An 18,026-nucleotide genomic window follows, 5' to 3' on the forward strand; every position below is an offset into this window, starting at 1 on the left:
TCACAAAAACTGAAAATTTGATATAGTGCTCAACAAAAGAAAGAAAAAGTATAGAAAAATTGAAAATATGAAAAAAGACAAAAAAAAAGAAAGAAAAGAAAGAGTATAAAAGAAAAAAGTTCACTACTTAGAAAAAAGTTTTGAGAAAACCTGTGCAAAAAATATATAAGTGAGAAGACATAAATAATGACATGTATATATTTAATTTTCTGAGAATAAAACATAAATGATTGTGATATTTAGAAAAGTAGACGAAAAAGTTTTACTCTGTGGTGGCATGTAGAAGACTCTAATTATGTTTTGAAAGTGTAATGACATGAAATATTCATGAAAATAAACTTCTTAGTTGGCTAATGCTTCTTGAAGTTAAATTTTTATGTATACATGACAGAGATGTTTGTGGGTAGCATAATTGTAAACCCTCACGAGACCTTATTCGTTCACTAGGGTAACTCAAGGGTTTGAATAGCTTGTTGCATATGGCAAATACAACTATTATTTCTATGAAAGTGAGTTAGATTTCTGTTTTGGTTAGTTGTTATTTTTGCTTTTTGCTTTAGTTTGCTCGAGGACTAGCAAACGGTAAGTATGAGAGAATTTGATCATGCATAATTTTTATGATAATTTCATACATTTTCAGGCATGATCATGTGAGATAAATGCTTAAAAATGCTTGTTTGCGAAGGTTTTTATAGTTTTCGATCAAATTATAATTTGAGCAAATTGAGACTTCTTGGAGTAATTTGGGAAAACTAATTAAGTTTTTAGAAAATGTCTTTTAGAAAGAGAGGTATTTTGAAATATTGAAAATTTTATAGACTTTTTTTGAAAGATTTTATGAAAACCTAATTAGAAGACTATAAATAGTCTTGTTCAAGAAGAGAGGGGTGTTTATCTCTTTATAGTCTAAGCCCCTCTCTCTCTCTTTCCCCTCTCTGCCTCCCCTTCTTTCTTTCTCTCCCTTGTTCGATCGTCTGGTTGCCTACTTCCTTCTTCTTGCTTCTTATGCTTTTCACTCATTCTTCTAAACCTTGTCATCACTGGTTCTTCTCATCACCTCTGTCGAAGAGAAAGCGGAGTTTGTTTGGTTTTAACAGGAAAGATCACCTTCTTCTTCTCAACCCATCCATCAGAGGTAAATCACACAGTTTGCTTCTTCTTCCTCTTTTTCTCTGTAAGTTTGTAGATTTGTGTTTTTATATATCATAAATCATATCAATGCATGTAGTTTTGTTGATTATTGCATATTCATCATATTTAGATTAGATTAGTTTAGATTCAACATATGAAAATATTATTTTTATATATATATATATATAATAGCTTAGTTTAGTTTTAGCTGATTTTATTGATTTTCATGCCTAATAATTTTTTAATCGAGTCAGTGTGTAGTTAGATTATTTTCATTAATCATGTTATTTTTGGTACCAATATTAGTTTATTTAAGGTTTAATTAGTATACTTGAGGTTTGTTAGTTATTTAAAATTAGTTTTATTCAAGTAGTAGGGTAAAATAGAATAATTGGTGAAATCAATAGTAGTAATTTGAATATTTTTTTGTATCCAACCGAGTAGTGTAGTTTAATATTTTCTTTTTATTGTCAGTAGTAAATGTCAAGCTAATTAGGTAGCTTAGATGAAAGGAAATCACGTTAGTTTACTTCCAGATTCAATTCCTAGTTTAACGTTAGCCTAAATCGGGTAGGTTTTGATAAATAGTAGCCGAACTAATTGTTTCTTACATTATCATTTTTTTTAGCAGAGTTACATATCCCCACCATTATTACAACCTTAATATTTGACTCAACCAACTTAACTTAGTTTAATGATTATTTCAATTTTAGGAGATTCGTTCGTTTAAGAAAAATAAGTAGCAATAGCCAATTTTGCTTGGTCTATTCATTTAATACTTTTTCATTTAGCTAGTGGATTATTTTGTTTTTTTAAATTAATCAGTTTAAAATTTTTGTACAACATGTTTTCTTACTGGTCATTTGTTTGCTAGTAATCATTAAGCTTAGATTTTGTTTAATAGCTAGCTTTTGTTTTAGTGATTAGTGCAATTTAGTTAAGTTTTTTTTTGTTAGTTAGCATTTTTATAATTTAGTTCTTGTTAGTTTTTCTACTTAGTAAGGTTAGATTAGTTAATTAGTTAGTCAACCATATTGGGTTGACGTCTTTCTTGATTTTTGGTTAACTTAGTTTCTTGATTAAGTTATAGTTAGTTATTACAAATTGGATTCTTGTTTCTTCATAGTTAGTTTTACTATTTTATCTTTTAGCACTTTAGTTTGTTACAAGTTAGTTAATCTTTTGTTACAAGTAGTTAGTTTATTTCATGTTAGTTTAATTCATGTTTTTATGATTTTTAGCTAAAACTAACATCAAATTTCTGTAAGTTTTTGTGTATTATTTTGTATTTCATATTTTAATTTTTGCGAGAAAGCATTTAGACATGCTGTGAGCCCTCTTTCAAGCCATCAAATAGCCCTCTGAGGTCCCCTCAGAAGGCTTTCCAGACCCTCAAAGAGCCCCTCAGGGAACCCTCAGAAATTAGAAACAATATAAAAAAGACTAAAAGAAAACCAAATGAAAGGAAGGGACTAAAGCTTAAGGCATTGAAAACCTTTTCTTTTAGTTTTTTTTTTATTCAATTCAATTCAATTTGAGTTTGTAATAAGACACTTATTATTTTTATTTGTTTAAGCCCTTCGTAGAGGGTCGCACACCCATTTATTTAGTTAATTAATTTTTATTTTTAAGGCAATAAAGAGTAGTTTAGCTTTTTTGTGAAATACAAGATATTTTTTCTATTACCTCAGATTGACCTGGACTCCATCACTCGTGCGAGCAAGTTTTTATTTATTTGGTGTTTGTATTTTACACTGTTTTTACATAAAATATTGTTTTAAGAATCTATTTTATAAAACTCACACCAATCCACCACCAACAAAGTGCGCACCCTCTTCTAAAAGCTTGAATATGTAAATGGCTCGTGTGTTGAAAGGATACATGGGTACCGTGTGGTGCTAAAAACTAGAAGACAGTTGGACAAATAATACGAAGAGGTGCACCAACCTTGGAGATCGAGTACACCCTTTTAAAGCATTCTATTAGAATCGTGCCTAGTGGACTAGATAGATCTTAAGAGAAAGGAGATGATGTAGATCGATTTAACTTGAATCTAAAATCCATTCGGTCTATAATAGATGGCTGGTTTTCCTCTATTTCTGGCCCAATCTAAAATTGGATCTCCTAAAAGTAGAGCAAGCTAATTCTTGAGGTCTTAATTTTGGTTGAAGCTATTTATGGACTTGACTAAAATGAAAAACCCTATTTGTGACCTAGGTTATTTTTGGAGAACCTATTCTTGGCCTAGGTCTATTTCTCGAGGTTCTAAAAGAGGAGAAGCTACAATTAGCTCATGCCTATTTCTAGTAAATTTAAAAGTAGAGTATCCTATTTTCAGAGGCCCTAATTGTAGGGATGCTAAGAATAGGGAAGGAGTTTGGTGGGACCCAAGCTGAGAGGTGGGGGGCGTCCTCTCCTATTTATGGAGCTCAATAGAAGAATGCGTAAGTGGGTTTATGATGGTTCGGAGATGAAGGACCAAGGACTGGTCTATTTTTTTAGGGTTAAAAAGAGACTAGTCAACCAAGGTTTAACTAGAATTAGCTTTAATCAATTTAGGTTTTATCTAGATTTAAGTTTTTATTTAAGAAATGTTTTGTGAATGGTTTAAGGCTTTATGAAGCCCTCTTGACCTATATATAGGCAATGTACTTCCTTGTTTAAGACATCAAAATCAAATGAATTGAATCTCAATCTTCCCTCTGTCTATTCCCAAGATCGACCCTCTCTCTAAGGATCTCTCTCTCCAGCTCTCTATGCACCTCTCAGTCTCTTACGTTGGTGAATTGACCTCTAGTAGGTTGAGTCCACTAAGCTGGAGCTTAGGCTACACCTCAAGGTCCAAACATTCCAAGTTTGTGCCAACCCGTCGCAGTCATCACCTATCTAAGCCAAAAACTGGTGGATCCTACCAGAACCAGCTCAGTCCAGCCTCTGTAGAAGACCCCATATGGGTTTCCCTGGACCAAGTAAGTCAGCCCAGTCCGTTTCCTATCCTAAACCTAAGTGTAAACTTACTTGAACTCAACTCAGTCTACCTAAATCTTGCATAACCCAGAAAACCCATCAAACTTCTAAAATTCATCTATCCCAAACCATGAGAAATCTGGATATGAACTTTGTACCCAGTGTTCTTCAGGGTGTCTTTAACCAATTGTCCGAGTTTCACAATTTATTGAGCTCTCTGTACGGAACACTGAAATTTACAGGTCAGGCTTGTCTGACCGAAAACCTAGTCTCACCTAGTCCTGTCTCGAATTTCCTGAACTTCCAAAATTCATATCTCATCTGAAATTTTAATCGAACCTAGTTTAGGGTGTCTAGAATCATACCTTCAAATTTGGATTTTTTGTGGCATCTTTTGAAAATTCTGTTTTTTCTCTCCTAACCTGTCAGCAACCATACTCAGTCTACCCGAGTTAGCCTACTTGAACCTTGGCTGAACCCAACCGAGCCTACCCCTGCCCTCAAAAATCGTTCCTTAGGCACCAGAGGTTTTGTGATTTTTGGCTGTTCCAACGCCATCCAGATTTGGCAGTTCCATGTATCTATTTGGCAGTTCTGGATTCGATCTGTTTGCATCTCGGCCCCACTGTCCATTTTACTTGTTAGAGCGTTTCCCCGCATTGATATAGCAGATGCATCCGAGGCTCATGTTTGACTGGATCCATATTCGGGTCGTGAAATCCAGATCCATTAAAAACTCAGGCTCGCTACATGCAAGGGTACATCAGTAATTTCATCTTTAAACCGCCCTCTCTTTCACTGGTTCAGCACTCCCACCCGCTCCCTCCATCTCTAGGGCTTTACAGGAACGTCTACGAGGGAGCCGAAGAAGACGATGAACGCCCTCCTCCTCAGGAGAACCCTCAAACCTTCCTTCTCGGGGTCCCTCCTGAGCAAAACCCTAGCCTCTCTCATCTCTCTCGGCCCCTCCTTAGACCCTTTCCCGCCTCCCGTTGCCACTTCTCCGAACCCTATCGGAGTTGCGAGCTTCTCTCGTTGTACGGCATCCGATACTCTCGGTTACCGCGGGTTCCGGACCTGCCCGGAGGTTCTGAATTTCCGGGCGTCGGTGCCTGCTTCCGCCGAGTACGCCGTGGACGACCTCTCTGACGAGGAGAGGTCGAGCGGGAGGAAGGGAGATGAAGGGCTGGAGATCGCGAAGCTGGGGATCTCGCAGGATATCGTGTCCGCGCTGGCGAAGAAGGGGATCACCAAGCTGTTCCCCATTCAGGTGCGTAAATCCTGGATTTTTTTATGCAATAGACTATGCGCCTAAGATAGTGTTTGAGGATATCTGTTGGTACTAATGAATCGAAGTTGTCCATTTGATACGAGATATAATAGCTACTAGTTGGTGCTCAAGTTAAAAAATCTTCTTTTTTTATTGAGATACTGTTTACCAGTTAAGCTTTTAATGAAAAAAAATATGCTTTTATGTTTCTAATTTTTGTTCTTCAAGGTGGAGTTTTTGTTATAATTTACATGCCTGCGCAAATCGTACTAATTCACTGTTATAGAATGCCAACAACGGAAAAAAGTGGGAGCAGGATGGTCATCAAATGAGAAAGCATAGCCAAGTATTGTGTTCAACCTGAAGGTTGCTACATAGTCAAGTTTTAATAACAATCTTTTAAAATTGTCATAGAACGGAGAATGATTTTTTTCATTCTGGACATGCCAGATCATGAATTAGTGGTGATATGCAAAGAAATTTAAGCATTTAATTTGAAGGTGGTTGTAGATTATGCCTTTAGTTTGTGAATGATTTTTTTCTTTTTGAGTACTATGACATGGCTGTTTGCTGGTTGCTCTGCTATTCATATATGGATATAAGTTCTGTGGTTTTTGTTGATTTATGTGCTTCTCTTAATGATTCGAACAATCTTATTAGTAGGAATACCCTTGTTTATTTTCCCAGAACCACCTAAAACCTAAACCACTGTTACCGTTACACCTCTAGTAGCCAATGATGAGTCAAGATTCTAGACATGTCCACACCAACCTAAGAGGGCTAAGAACTATAGGCACGATCCTCTCGCTTCTCTCGGGCTCAGACTGGAGTACTTGTCTGATGCTAGCCTGACGCTCCCTTCATGTCCAAACTTTGAACCGATTTCACGAGAGTTTGAGGAAGGTGCAACAAGTTGGTATTAGAGCAAAAAGTTTTAGAAGGATATACCATAACCATCATGGTTTGAGAAGATCGAGGAAGCTCGCAAGCATGCGGAAGCAGCTCAAACTCTTTTTGAGTGAATAGAGGCTGAGCTTTTTCAACAACGACAGAAGACCACAAAGATGAACACTAAACTTGAGCGTATCGGGAGAGTTGTCTCAACCCTGGTCGATCGGATGGAGAACCTACACACTCTCAGGCACGACTCAGATCAAGGAGCCAGTTTTCAGGGTGACCGTTTTGGGTGTTAGAACGAGTCCCTTCTGGGCAAGCCACCACAACCCTCTAGGTACATTGAACAAGCAAATGGGAAAGGAAAAGAATTGTCCTTTTGATACATATATGCACCTCTTTTAAGGGTTTTCTTTCATATATTCAGAAATTAAACTTCCTTTGTGCCTTTTTTCTTTCTTAGATGCCAAGAAGATTAAGCTTGAAATATTGGCTACTTACTAGGAGAGTGAACCTTAAAGTAGAGATAGAAGCATGCATTGGAGATGATGATCCTCTTACCCAATGGTATAATTATCGTATTGGAACCCGTATTGGAAGGGCTGCTGATACAGGTGTATTGTATTGTATTGTATTGTATTGTATCACAAGATACAAAAAAAACCCATTTTAAAAATTCTAAAAAATAAAAATAAACCAAAAATAAAAAAAAATTCCAAAAAATTAAAAAGAAATTAAATTTAAGCGTTATTGCCGACCCCAATTGTTTTGGGATGAAGGCGTAGTTGTTGTTGTAAATTTAAGCGTTATGAAAAATTATACACATGTACTATTATAATATGTGAAACAATATTGTAACAAACTAACAACTAACAACTAACAAAACAAAATGTTTACTATTAAAGAGTCACATTAGATAAAAAACAAAAGGAAAAAGTTTTGAGTAAACAAACTATAACCAAGGTTCTAAGTAGCGTATTGTTATTCGTATCGGTCGGCCCAATAGTAACATTGTATCATATCATATTGTAAACGTATCATAAATTTTTAATAAAAAAATTCAAACAAATCAAGAAAATCAGAAAAATTTTGTAAAATTAAAAAAAAAGCATATCACATGAAATAATGATGAATTGCACATAATACAACCATAAATCACATATGAAGCATTTATGTCTCTACGAGCCACATTAGACATCATCAAACATCAACTAATATTAAATATCTTGCAATTAAGAACATAGTACAAGTCTCATACTTTCATATTACATAAACAACAACATCTCACATGAACAAGTTTTTTAATAAAACATGATATATCAATAATCATAATCATCGTCATCATCATTATCTTCTTCTTCTCCTTTTTCGACATCCACATCATCTCCAAGATACGTGGGGTCTTCATCATCTACCTCTTGCACTTCTTCCATGTTAATCCATTGAATGCCCTCTTCGTTCAAAAAAATCTCTGCTTCTTCAACCCATGCATTCAATTCATCAACATATTCCAACTTGATGAGATCGAATTGCTCTTTGTGCTTTCTTGCTGATAACTTTTCGATTTTCCTAAAAAGATGACATGAAAAAATTAAAACTAGTTGGGGTTTGAATGAAAATGACAAATAAACTTTATAATTTTATATACCTCTACCTCATTTATAAGTTGTAACGGACGTAGATGAGGTTATTGAGCCTTTTGTGCTCCAATATATTTCTTCTTTTGGTATGAATTTGCTCAAAGACATTTCAGTTTCTCTTGCATCCACTTGCACTATATATTTGGCTAAGAATGCGAATAACAAAAGCTTTCAAATTTGGAACATTTCTTTCAAACTTGGCCCACCACGTCTGAAAAAAATCAAGAAAATGAGAAATCAATGACAATAACAAATACAATCATACAAAACATCATAACTAAATAACAAATTTAAATTTAAATTGAAATAGAAATAGACAAAATAAATTACCTGGACGTATCATGGCATGGTTTCACGTTGTTGCAAGTCTCCCCATATCATACAATGCATTATCATAAGTTTTCATTTTCTTATGAATTTGATCTTGAATGTTATAATCAGGGTTCAACCTTTCGATGCAATCCAAAAGTTTCTTGTTGGCTTCCCTATCCATTTTAAACATAAGAGAGTATCTAAATGCAAGATTTAAATAATATACTGCAACATGAAGAGGTTGATGAAGTTTCCCACTCCACTTATGATCAATGATGTTCCATATAGTTATGTATAATTTTTTCTTCTCCAAATTATCTCTAATGGTCTCTTTTGCCTTATCCATGACCTCATTAGAGATAACCTTTTGTTGGTTTGTCTTCAGTGTCAACTAATCAAAGCACCTTCACTAGGGGTATAGTTATTCTCAACAACTTGACGCATGAATCCCATAATTCACTTCTGAATACAATATACTTTTTTATGCATGGGGATATACATTTCACTCACCTGATGAAAATAAATTTTCTAGTGTAGCTCTATTATTTACTAGACTTTGCACTGTAAAAAAATTCATAGCAAATCTAGTAATAACAGTATGAATCAACTCAGCACCACCAGTATACTTTCTCATTAGGCTCAAAACCCATGCATGATTATAAACAAATTTAGTAATTTCTTGGCATCATTCAGCTGTCTGATGTATTTCATCCATGTTGTCGATGTCCTCAAGCATGAGGTCTATACCAGTGTTTTAAAACTCGCCGAGTCAACTCGTTGACTCGGCTGACTTGGCTCGGCTCGCCCCTCCAGCGAGTCAACCCGGCAAGGCAAACTCGGTTTGCCAAAACTCGGCCTGGCTCGGGCGAGTTTTGGGATGTTTGAAATTTGTTTTTTGAGTTTCAAATTACAGTTTCGAAATATATAAGTACATATATTTTAACAAGGGTTACCCCCAGATTTTTTATAAAAAAGAAAATAAAAATCATTTAAAGTTAAAAAAGCATTTAAATCCATAGAATAAAATCGCCATGTTGTTTGAACTACTGTTCACCCTGTGTTATCAACTTATTCTAGCAAAATATTTTAAAGAAATGATTCTCACTATATATGGCGGATCAACTGTGCCTATGGGAAGTCACATTTAGGTTTCATCATCCATTTGTTATGTGAACAAGCATTGTACATATTCAAATATTAGTAGTCTTTTTATAATTGTGCCATTAATATATTTCCTGCATAGTTTTATACATGAGAAAATTGCTTATTTATGTTGATATTGGGCATTCTGTAAACTTTCAATATGCACATATATCCCTGTTTTACATTTATGGATTTGTTAGAGAGGGAATTAAAACTTTCAAAACAAGCTAGCATATATGATTGGCCATTTTAAGAACCTTAGGTAGTAGCAGACCGAACTCATGGTGACCAAATCCTCTAATTCAAGTCATGAATTAGTCAAAGTGCTTGTATAGATATCAAATTCAATTATTCAAGCAAACCTCTATAGCTCTTTGCAGTTGTTTTTATATTCTTACAGACATTTGGAGACTATGTTTACTCAAAAACATGGTTTCAGACAAATTATATATTGTTTTTCTTTTAAAATCAAAAGTTAACAAAACCCGGTCCGAGTCACCGAGTCACGAATCAATAAAGAACGAGTCGAGTTCCGACTCACGGGTTTTAAAACCTTGGTCTATACAATGGGCAGCACACAAGGTCCAAAAGAATGACCCAAAATTTACTGTCAATTCTTTACCTGCTGCCTTATAATTTGCTGCATTATCATTAATAAACTGAATAATGTTTTAAGGCTGAATTTCTTTCACAACTTGATAAAAAACCCTCCGCAATATATCTGTCGTCTTGGGCGTATCAGACAAATCAATTGATTTCAAAAACATTGTTCCTTTGGGCAATAGATAAGAAAATTTATCAAAATCCTTGCCTTTTTGTCTGTCCATTCATCTGCTATGATGTTAAACTCAGTTTCTCCCCATAATTGCCTCATCTTATCATAACATACCTTCACTTCTTTCATGTTAGCATCTAAAACTTTTCCTCTCAAAGCATGATATGAAGGCATTTTATATCCAGGCTTGATACTGGTTATGACATCCACTATGACCTGAAAATGAAAGGAATTTGCTGCATTGAAAGGAATGCAGACATCATAGAACCATCTTCCAACTGTGACATCCGCTTGCTCGACTAAATGCTGAGGATTCATAGCAGTACGAATGTCGGGCTGCACCCCAACAACACTCCTAGGAGGGAAAACACTCCTAATAGAGCCTCTAGCTCTACCTCCTGATCCTCTTCTCGAAGAACTCGTTCCTTCTCCTCTTCTTTCTCTTATTCTTTTTGTGCCTGTGGCGGCAACCGTGTCACTATTATTGACACCAACCACACCTTTTTCCTTCGCTGTAGAACTTTCTACTTCTGATCCTATGCTATGGGCTATAGGATCAGAAGTAGAGAGCTTATCTTCGTAATACATATCCTCCTATAGCTCTGCATATCCCATTTCTGCCTCATTCATCTCTCTTTCTTGTCTTTTTTTTCTCAGATCATTAAGTAATTGCCGGCATTGCCATTTTACGACATTCGACAATTTTCTTGACATGCATGCACATTATGATGTGTTCCGGCTAAATGATGTTTCAACCGAGAGATACCACCCGAAAAACTATTTTGGCAATAGTTGCATTTGATTTTTAATCGGTTTTAACTCGTTACTTGAGTGCACCATTGCGATGCCGGATCTTTGGATGCCATCTTCCCCCCAAAGACTCAATAACAAGCAAAGAATAAAGATTTTTTACCTTAACTAATGGGTGAAAATGCATTCTTGAGAAAATCGCAAAAGCCCCCAAATTGATCTCACAGAACCTAGGGTGCGTGGGTTCTCTTCTAACAACCTCTAGACGTATGGAGAACTCGGCCCTCAAGAGAATTTTTAAACCCAAATTGAAAAAAAGGACTTTTGGGTCTTTTTAAGTGCACCCGATATGAGTGTGTATCTTATCGTACGATACACGGGTGTATCGTAGGATACACCCGATACGAGTACGATACACACTCATATCGTGATACGAGTGTGTATCTTATCATAAACGTACAACACAATACATACAACCTTGATTATAACAATCACATAATTCAAAAATCAAATAAAATTTAAAATAACTAAACAAAATTTAAAAATAACCACAAAGTGATAAAACACATTTAAGTAGTCAAACTACAATATCAAGTAAACTTAATTATGAAATAAATTGAGCATGAATAAATATGTAACAACTATCACAAAAGCTATAAGATTGATGTTATAACAATGTATCCATTATATATTATCAAAGAGTATGAAATTAAACATTAAAAAGTAAAAAAGAAAGAAAGTAATAGGTCATTTTATAAGTTGTAAGCATTAAAACAAAGAAGTTTCATAATGTCATTCCTTAATTACATTAAGCGAAAAATTTGAATAATGTGTGCTCTTCTATAATAATACTTCTCTTCTTTCTTGTCTCCACTAATCACAATAAATTAAGAAGGAATTTCTATTTTTTTGTTCCCATAGCTTATGAAATAAGTGAATAGGACTCTAGTAAAGCCTTATTTATGTAAAAAGTTGTTACTAAAAGTGAAAAGGATCCAAAATAAATTATCTGAAAAATTTCAACAAAAAATACAAAAAATAGTCATATCCTACGATACGGCATGTGTCGTACGATACGACACGATACGGTGCAATATGGTCCGATACACCACATTTTTTGTTTCAAGGGGTATATCATATCTCATGGGCTAGCAATACTACGATACACTGCATCATATCGGACAATATGATACTAATAACATCGTCTTACCTTGTTGCTGACTTTGTATGGTTCAAAATACATATTGGATGAGGATTAGCTCGGCCTTCTAAAATCTAGAGTTCAATCCATTTCAGACTTACAGGCCAAAGAAAATGGAATCATCTCACATGCATCGTGTCTTGTCATCTGAGACCAGAGTTTGCATCATTTATTGTGATTGAGTAACAATGCCCTCTCCTCTTCCGTTCTCTCTTCTAGATAACAAGGCTTTGTGTAATTCTTGTTTTCTGTTAGAATTTCCTCTTTAATTTAACAACTTGAACACCTATGTGATAGCTTAACATGAAGTAATACAATAATAGCTTTCATCTTTTCCCTTCAGTAATTTGTAACTTTTTGCCTTTTCCTTTCAGTAAATTTGTTGATGTATTTATATTTGGTTGTTATATGTATCCTTACTGCATAATACTAGTTGCTGGAGGTTTTTATGGTGTAATGAATATCACATGGTAGTGTATGCAAGGGAGAAAGATCTGGTATATTTATGGAAGTGGAGCATCCAGGAAATAAGTCTTTGCTGAATAGCTTTGTCATCCTTAAAATGATCATGTGGATTATTTGTGTTAGACAACTAAGCTTTGTTTGGGTGTTTAACATATTTCACAAATGGCAATGGAATAGTCGGTGTCTAGTTTGGGCTTTTGACTACATAGCAACTAGGTACCTTCCTCAACACTCAATTTCACAAAAATAGTCTCCAAAAAATCAGTTGTTTGTGCCAAAGTGTCATAACTATTAACAGTTCCCACAAGTAAATAAAGCAATTCAAAGAGAGAGAGAGAGAGAGAGAGAGAGAGAGAGAGAGAGAGAGAGCCCTAAACTGTTGGGCATCCCCTCATTTGGGTTAAATGGGGGCTCCCTAAGGCCCGCCTAGGTGAACACTTTAAGGCTATGTCACACGGACTCTTCTAACAGGGCACCGCACCCGCACCTAGGCGGGTGCGACACTTAGACACAACTTCCTTTGTGTTAGGTGAAGTCAACCATATCGAGGTCTATTTCTATCTAAAAGTAGATTCAGTTAACCCTAATCAAGTCCATTTTTATCTATCTATATATATATATATAAATACATAAATGCACACACATGCACGTAGTGTTAACTTAAAATTGTTAAAAATTATATATATACCCTCTCCGCACCCCCACATCCAAGTTTTTTGAAAGTGCTGCATCGCCACACCCGCACCCGCACCCGCACCCGCACCTATGTGACATAGCTTCAAGGTGTTTATTCAGCGCCCCTCAAGGCCCAAGGGTCCTCGCCTTGCGGCGAAGCGCACTTTTTTGCTTCTTGAGGCATTCTTTTCACAACATTGATATATATATATATATATATATCAGTGTCACCTATATCATTGATATTTTGAAAATATCGTGATAATATTGGCGATATCAAGTCAGTCGATATTATCTCCAATTTATTGCGATATTTTCAAAATATTGCCAATACATAAAATATTGTGATATTATTATTATCGCGATAATATCACGATATTTTTGGGAATAAACTCATTTTGTAATATTTTAAGCATACACTTTCTATTTTTGTTGTTTCTTTTATATTTTAAAACCTTCTAAAACTTATTTTTTATATTTTTGCAAGAAAAATTATGTAAGGCTACTGTTTTCTTATTATTTATATTTTTTAATATTTTTAAACTCCCAAAAATTTTCAACTTTTGAAAATCTCCCTAAGAAATAAGCTCGCCGAGAAAATACCTTCAATGACATAGGTGCAATGTTGTGCAAAGCGTTGAGGCGTAGCGAGGCGCTCCACAAAAAACCGAGGCGAAGCGTAAGCCTCAATTTTTTTTAAACTTTAAAAAAATTATAAAAAAATATCTAAAATACAAATAAATAAAGAAATGCTTTATTGATGAAATAACAACCAATAAGAAATAAAAAACCTCAAATAAGTACTAAAAAATATGAGATTAACATATAAAAGTAACTACAAACTGATTATATAATTGGAAAATATATGAGGTTAACCAAAAAAAGTTAAAATATACTAAGAAACTTATTACATAACTAAAATAACTGGAAAACATATGAGATTAACCTACAAAAGTTAAAATATATGAGATTATTCTAAAAAATATGAGATTAACATATAAAAGTAACTAAAAAAATGAATACATAACTAAAAAATATATGAGATTAACCAATAAAAGAAAAAATATACTAAGAAACTGTTTACATAACTGAAAAATATTTGAGATTAACGAACAAAAGTTAAAATATATGAGATTATTCTAAAAAATATGAGATTAACATATAAAAGTAACTAAAAAAATGAATACATAACTAAAAAATATATGAGATTAACCAATAAAAGAAAAAATATACTAAGAAACTGTTTACATAACTGAAAAATATTTGAGATTAACGAACAAAAGTTAAAATATATGAGATTATTCTAAAAAATATGAGATTAACATATAAAAGTAACTAAAAACTGATTACATAACTGTAAAATATATGAGATTAACCAACAAAAGTTAAAATATACTAATAAACTAATTACATAACTGAAATAACTGGAAAATATATGAGATTAACCTACAAAAGTTAAAATATATGAGATTATTCTAAAAAATATGAGACTAACATATAAAAGTAACTAAAAACTGATTACATACCTGGAAAATATATGAGATTAACCAACAAAAGTTAAAATATACTAAGAAACTGATTACATAACTGAAATAACTGAAAAATATATGAGATTATTCTAAAAAATATGAGATTAACATATAAAAGTAACTAAAAAACTGATTACATAACTGAAAAATATATGAGATTAACCAACAAAAGTTAAAATATATTAAGAAACTAATTACATGACTGAAATAACTGAAAAATATACAAGATAAAGTTAAAATATAGTAATATACTAAGAAACTTATTACATAACTGAAATAACTGGAAAATATATGAGATTAACCTACCAAAATCTTTTTGATTATGTCTCAGAAGTCTTGTTGTAAAAAAAAGTTTGTGCCTCAGACTTGCGCCTTTAGGCACAAAGGGCCGCGCCTCAAGGCGAGGCACGCCTTTTGCGCCTCAAGGCGCATTTTTGATAACACTGCATAGGTGTTATATATATACATATGATACATATGTAAAGAAGTAAAAAACATATATATATATATATATACCTATATATATATTATACATATATACATTCACGTAACTGTCTTATAAAAATATATATATATATATATATATATATATATGAGAACTGAACATATTAGGCCCCATTTCTCATTTTGCCCTGTTCTGCCCCACAGATTTTAAGTGTTTTATGATAGATCTGAACTGTTAGATGTGTTTAGCGTGCTCGATTTAGTGCGAATCGACTCTTGGATCATGTTTTTTTGAACAAAAAACATGTTTTTTTGAACAAAAAACATGTTTTTTTGAACAAAAAACATGTTTTTCTGAGCTAGAAAAAACTGACCAAAATGTAATGAAGTGCCAAATGAGTGAGGCGATATCTCCAAGAGCAAGCACGAGCGCACGCACATACACAAGAAGCCACTAATGGGCAAGATTGCAATAAATCACAAAAGTGGTAAAACACACAAAATAAGGTGAAAAAATATATTCCACTCACATGAGGCTTCACTAAAAGCATAAAGAATACATGGGGCCAAGCCCTTTATTTATACATACAAAGGGACCCAAGGAGGGGCTCCCATAGAGTCGTTGGAGCCCCTCCAACAGTCATATTTATGACCGTTGGAGGGGTCCAACGACTCTTTGTGGACCCCTCTCAACCAATAAAGAAAGAAAGGAAAAAGTAAAAAGAAAAAGAAAAAAAAAGAAAAGAGAAAAAGGGCATATCTTTTAGGATATGCATGTACAATGTGGAAAGACTAATTTGCCCCTATTGGGTATTACAAAAGAAATATAGATTTATATATGTAGATAGACACAGACATATATATGTAATATATATGTGTATGTGTCATAATCTCTCTCTCTCTCTCTCTATATATATATAACATATTTTAATACTCCCCCTCAAACACATGGTGAGATCACCAAGAGTTTGCTAAGGAGAAAGTAGAAACGAGACAATGACAAAGCTTTGGTGAAGTCCGCCAACTGATACTCAGTAGAAACATATGGCAGTTGAATGATGCCCCGTAAGAACTCATCACGAACATAATGACAGTCCATCTCGATGTGCTTTGTTCGTTCATGAAAAGTGTGATTGCTGGCAATGTAGATAGAACTCTTGTTGTCGCAGCACAACTTCGAAGGAGTTGAGAATGAGACGCCCATATCTTTAAGCAAACTTCTTAACCATACAATCTCAGTGGTAGTAGTGGCCATCGCACGATATTCTGCTTCTGTAGAAGAGAGAGAAACTTTTTGTTGCTTTTTACACCTCCATGAAATAAGTGACTTTCCAAGAAATACACAATAACCTGTGGTGAAAATACGATCATTGGGGCAATCAGAATCAGTATAGGCAAGTAACGTAAGAGGTGAAGAAGAGGGTAAGAATAATCCTTTAGTTATGGTGCTTTTCAAATATCTGATAATCCTCATGACTGCGGCCATGTGAATGTTAGAAGGAGCAGTCTCAAATTGGCTTGCACTATGAACCACATGAGAAATATCGGGCTTGGTGATAGATAAATATGTTAGTGACCCAATCAATTGACGATAAGGCGTGAGATCTGCTAAAGGAGTGCCATCACTGGCTCTCATCTTGGCGTTGATCACTTCTGGAGTCTCCACCTTCTTGTTATCTGTCATCCCAGACCGGGCAATAATGTCGGAGGCAAGCTTCATCTGAGAGAGAACATGCCCCTTGGGGGAGTATGCAACTTCAATTCCTAAAAAATACCTTAGAAAACCAAGGTCAAACATATCAAAATTTTCTTTGAGAATATTTTTAATAAAGTCAATACCCTTTTTATCATTACCTGTGATAATCATGTCATCAACATATAACAACAAAGTTGTTATGTACTTATTAGAAGTTTTAACAAACAAAGCAATATCAGTATAACATGAGGAAAAGCCACTATCGAGAATTACTTTGCTAAAAAGATCATACAAAGCTTTTGGGTCTTGTTTAAGACAGGGTTGCCAGTTGAGGAAGCGGGAGCGAGAAGCGATACGGGAAGCAGGAGCGGGAAGCGAGGCACTTTCAAAATTTTAGGAAGCGGGAAGCATGGGACTACTTATACCATGTAATAAACCCAAATATTAAAACAGATTTTTTTTTGAACTTCAAAGTACCACTGCGTGTGGACTCAGATCCCTACTAGTCATACAACTATACCATTAGATTTCGTGCCGCTTCCATATGAAATAAGAAAGATGACCAAATAGACTCAGTTAAAACTTAAAACACAAAATGTGAAATGCTTCTCAACCAATATACTGTTCTTTTCTTTCATGGGACTCACATAAGAATATAAATCACCATCATATTGATAACACAAAAGATAAAGACCACCATGTTATTGCAACAGGAAAATGAAACAAATAGTCTCTAACAATCCCCTATTCTCTAAATGTACCTTCTAGAGAGAATGAAGGGATCAAACCTGCAACACAAAACTCTACTCACGAGTTGAACCTCACACAGGTCAGACACCAACCCTATATCACTTGAAAACTCTTCATCAATGCGAAATACGGGCCCACCCGTTGGGGGAAACAATTTGGATGGGTCGAAACAGGTCTAAAGTCTAAACTCATTGACTGACCTTATTTCCCCACCTTACTGCCCTCTGAGTAGCCACAAAAATCTCAGATTTCTAGAAAGTGCACCAAAATAAAATTAAGTTAGACAATGATGTCCCAAACCTTAGGTAGAGAATCGGATCTCCAAGGACCAAAACTTTCAGAAAATAAAACTGATAAGGTTTCCGTTTTCAGAAGATCAAGGTT

The 18,026-nt window shown here is 34.5% G+C and overlaps 1 protein-coding gene across 1 annotated transcript in view; it reads left to right on the forward strand.

Annotated features, from left to right (window-relative positions):
* The first annotated feature begins 4,889 nt into the window (after positions 1 to 4,889).
* The window catches only part of LOC149822579 (DEAD-box ATP-dependent RNA helicase 53, mitochondrial-like), a 69,523-nt gene continuing 56,386 nt past the window's right edge, over positions 4,890 to 18,026 (forward strand). Inside the window, exon 1 of the mRNA XM_089981146.1 lies at positions 4,890 to 5,368. Coding sequence (XP_089837272.1) covers positions 4,973 to 5,368 — 396 coding nt within the window. The 5' untranslated portion in view covers positions 4,890 to 4,972. The remainder of the gene's footprint in view (positions 5,369 to 18,026) is intronic.

This window comes from Nuphar pumila, chromosome 11 (genome assembly GCF_984573655.1).
Source record: "Nuphar pumila chromosome 11, dmNupPumi1.hap1.1, whole genome shotgun sequence".
NCBI lineage: Eukaryota > Viridiplantae > Streptophyta > Magnoliopsida > Nymphaeales > Nymphaeaceae > Nuphar > Nuphar pumila.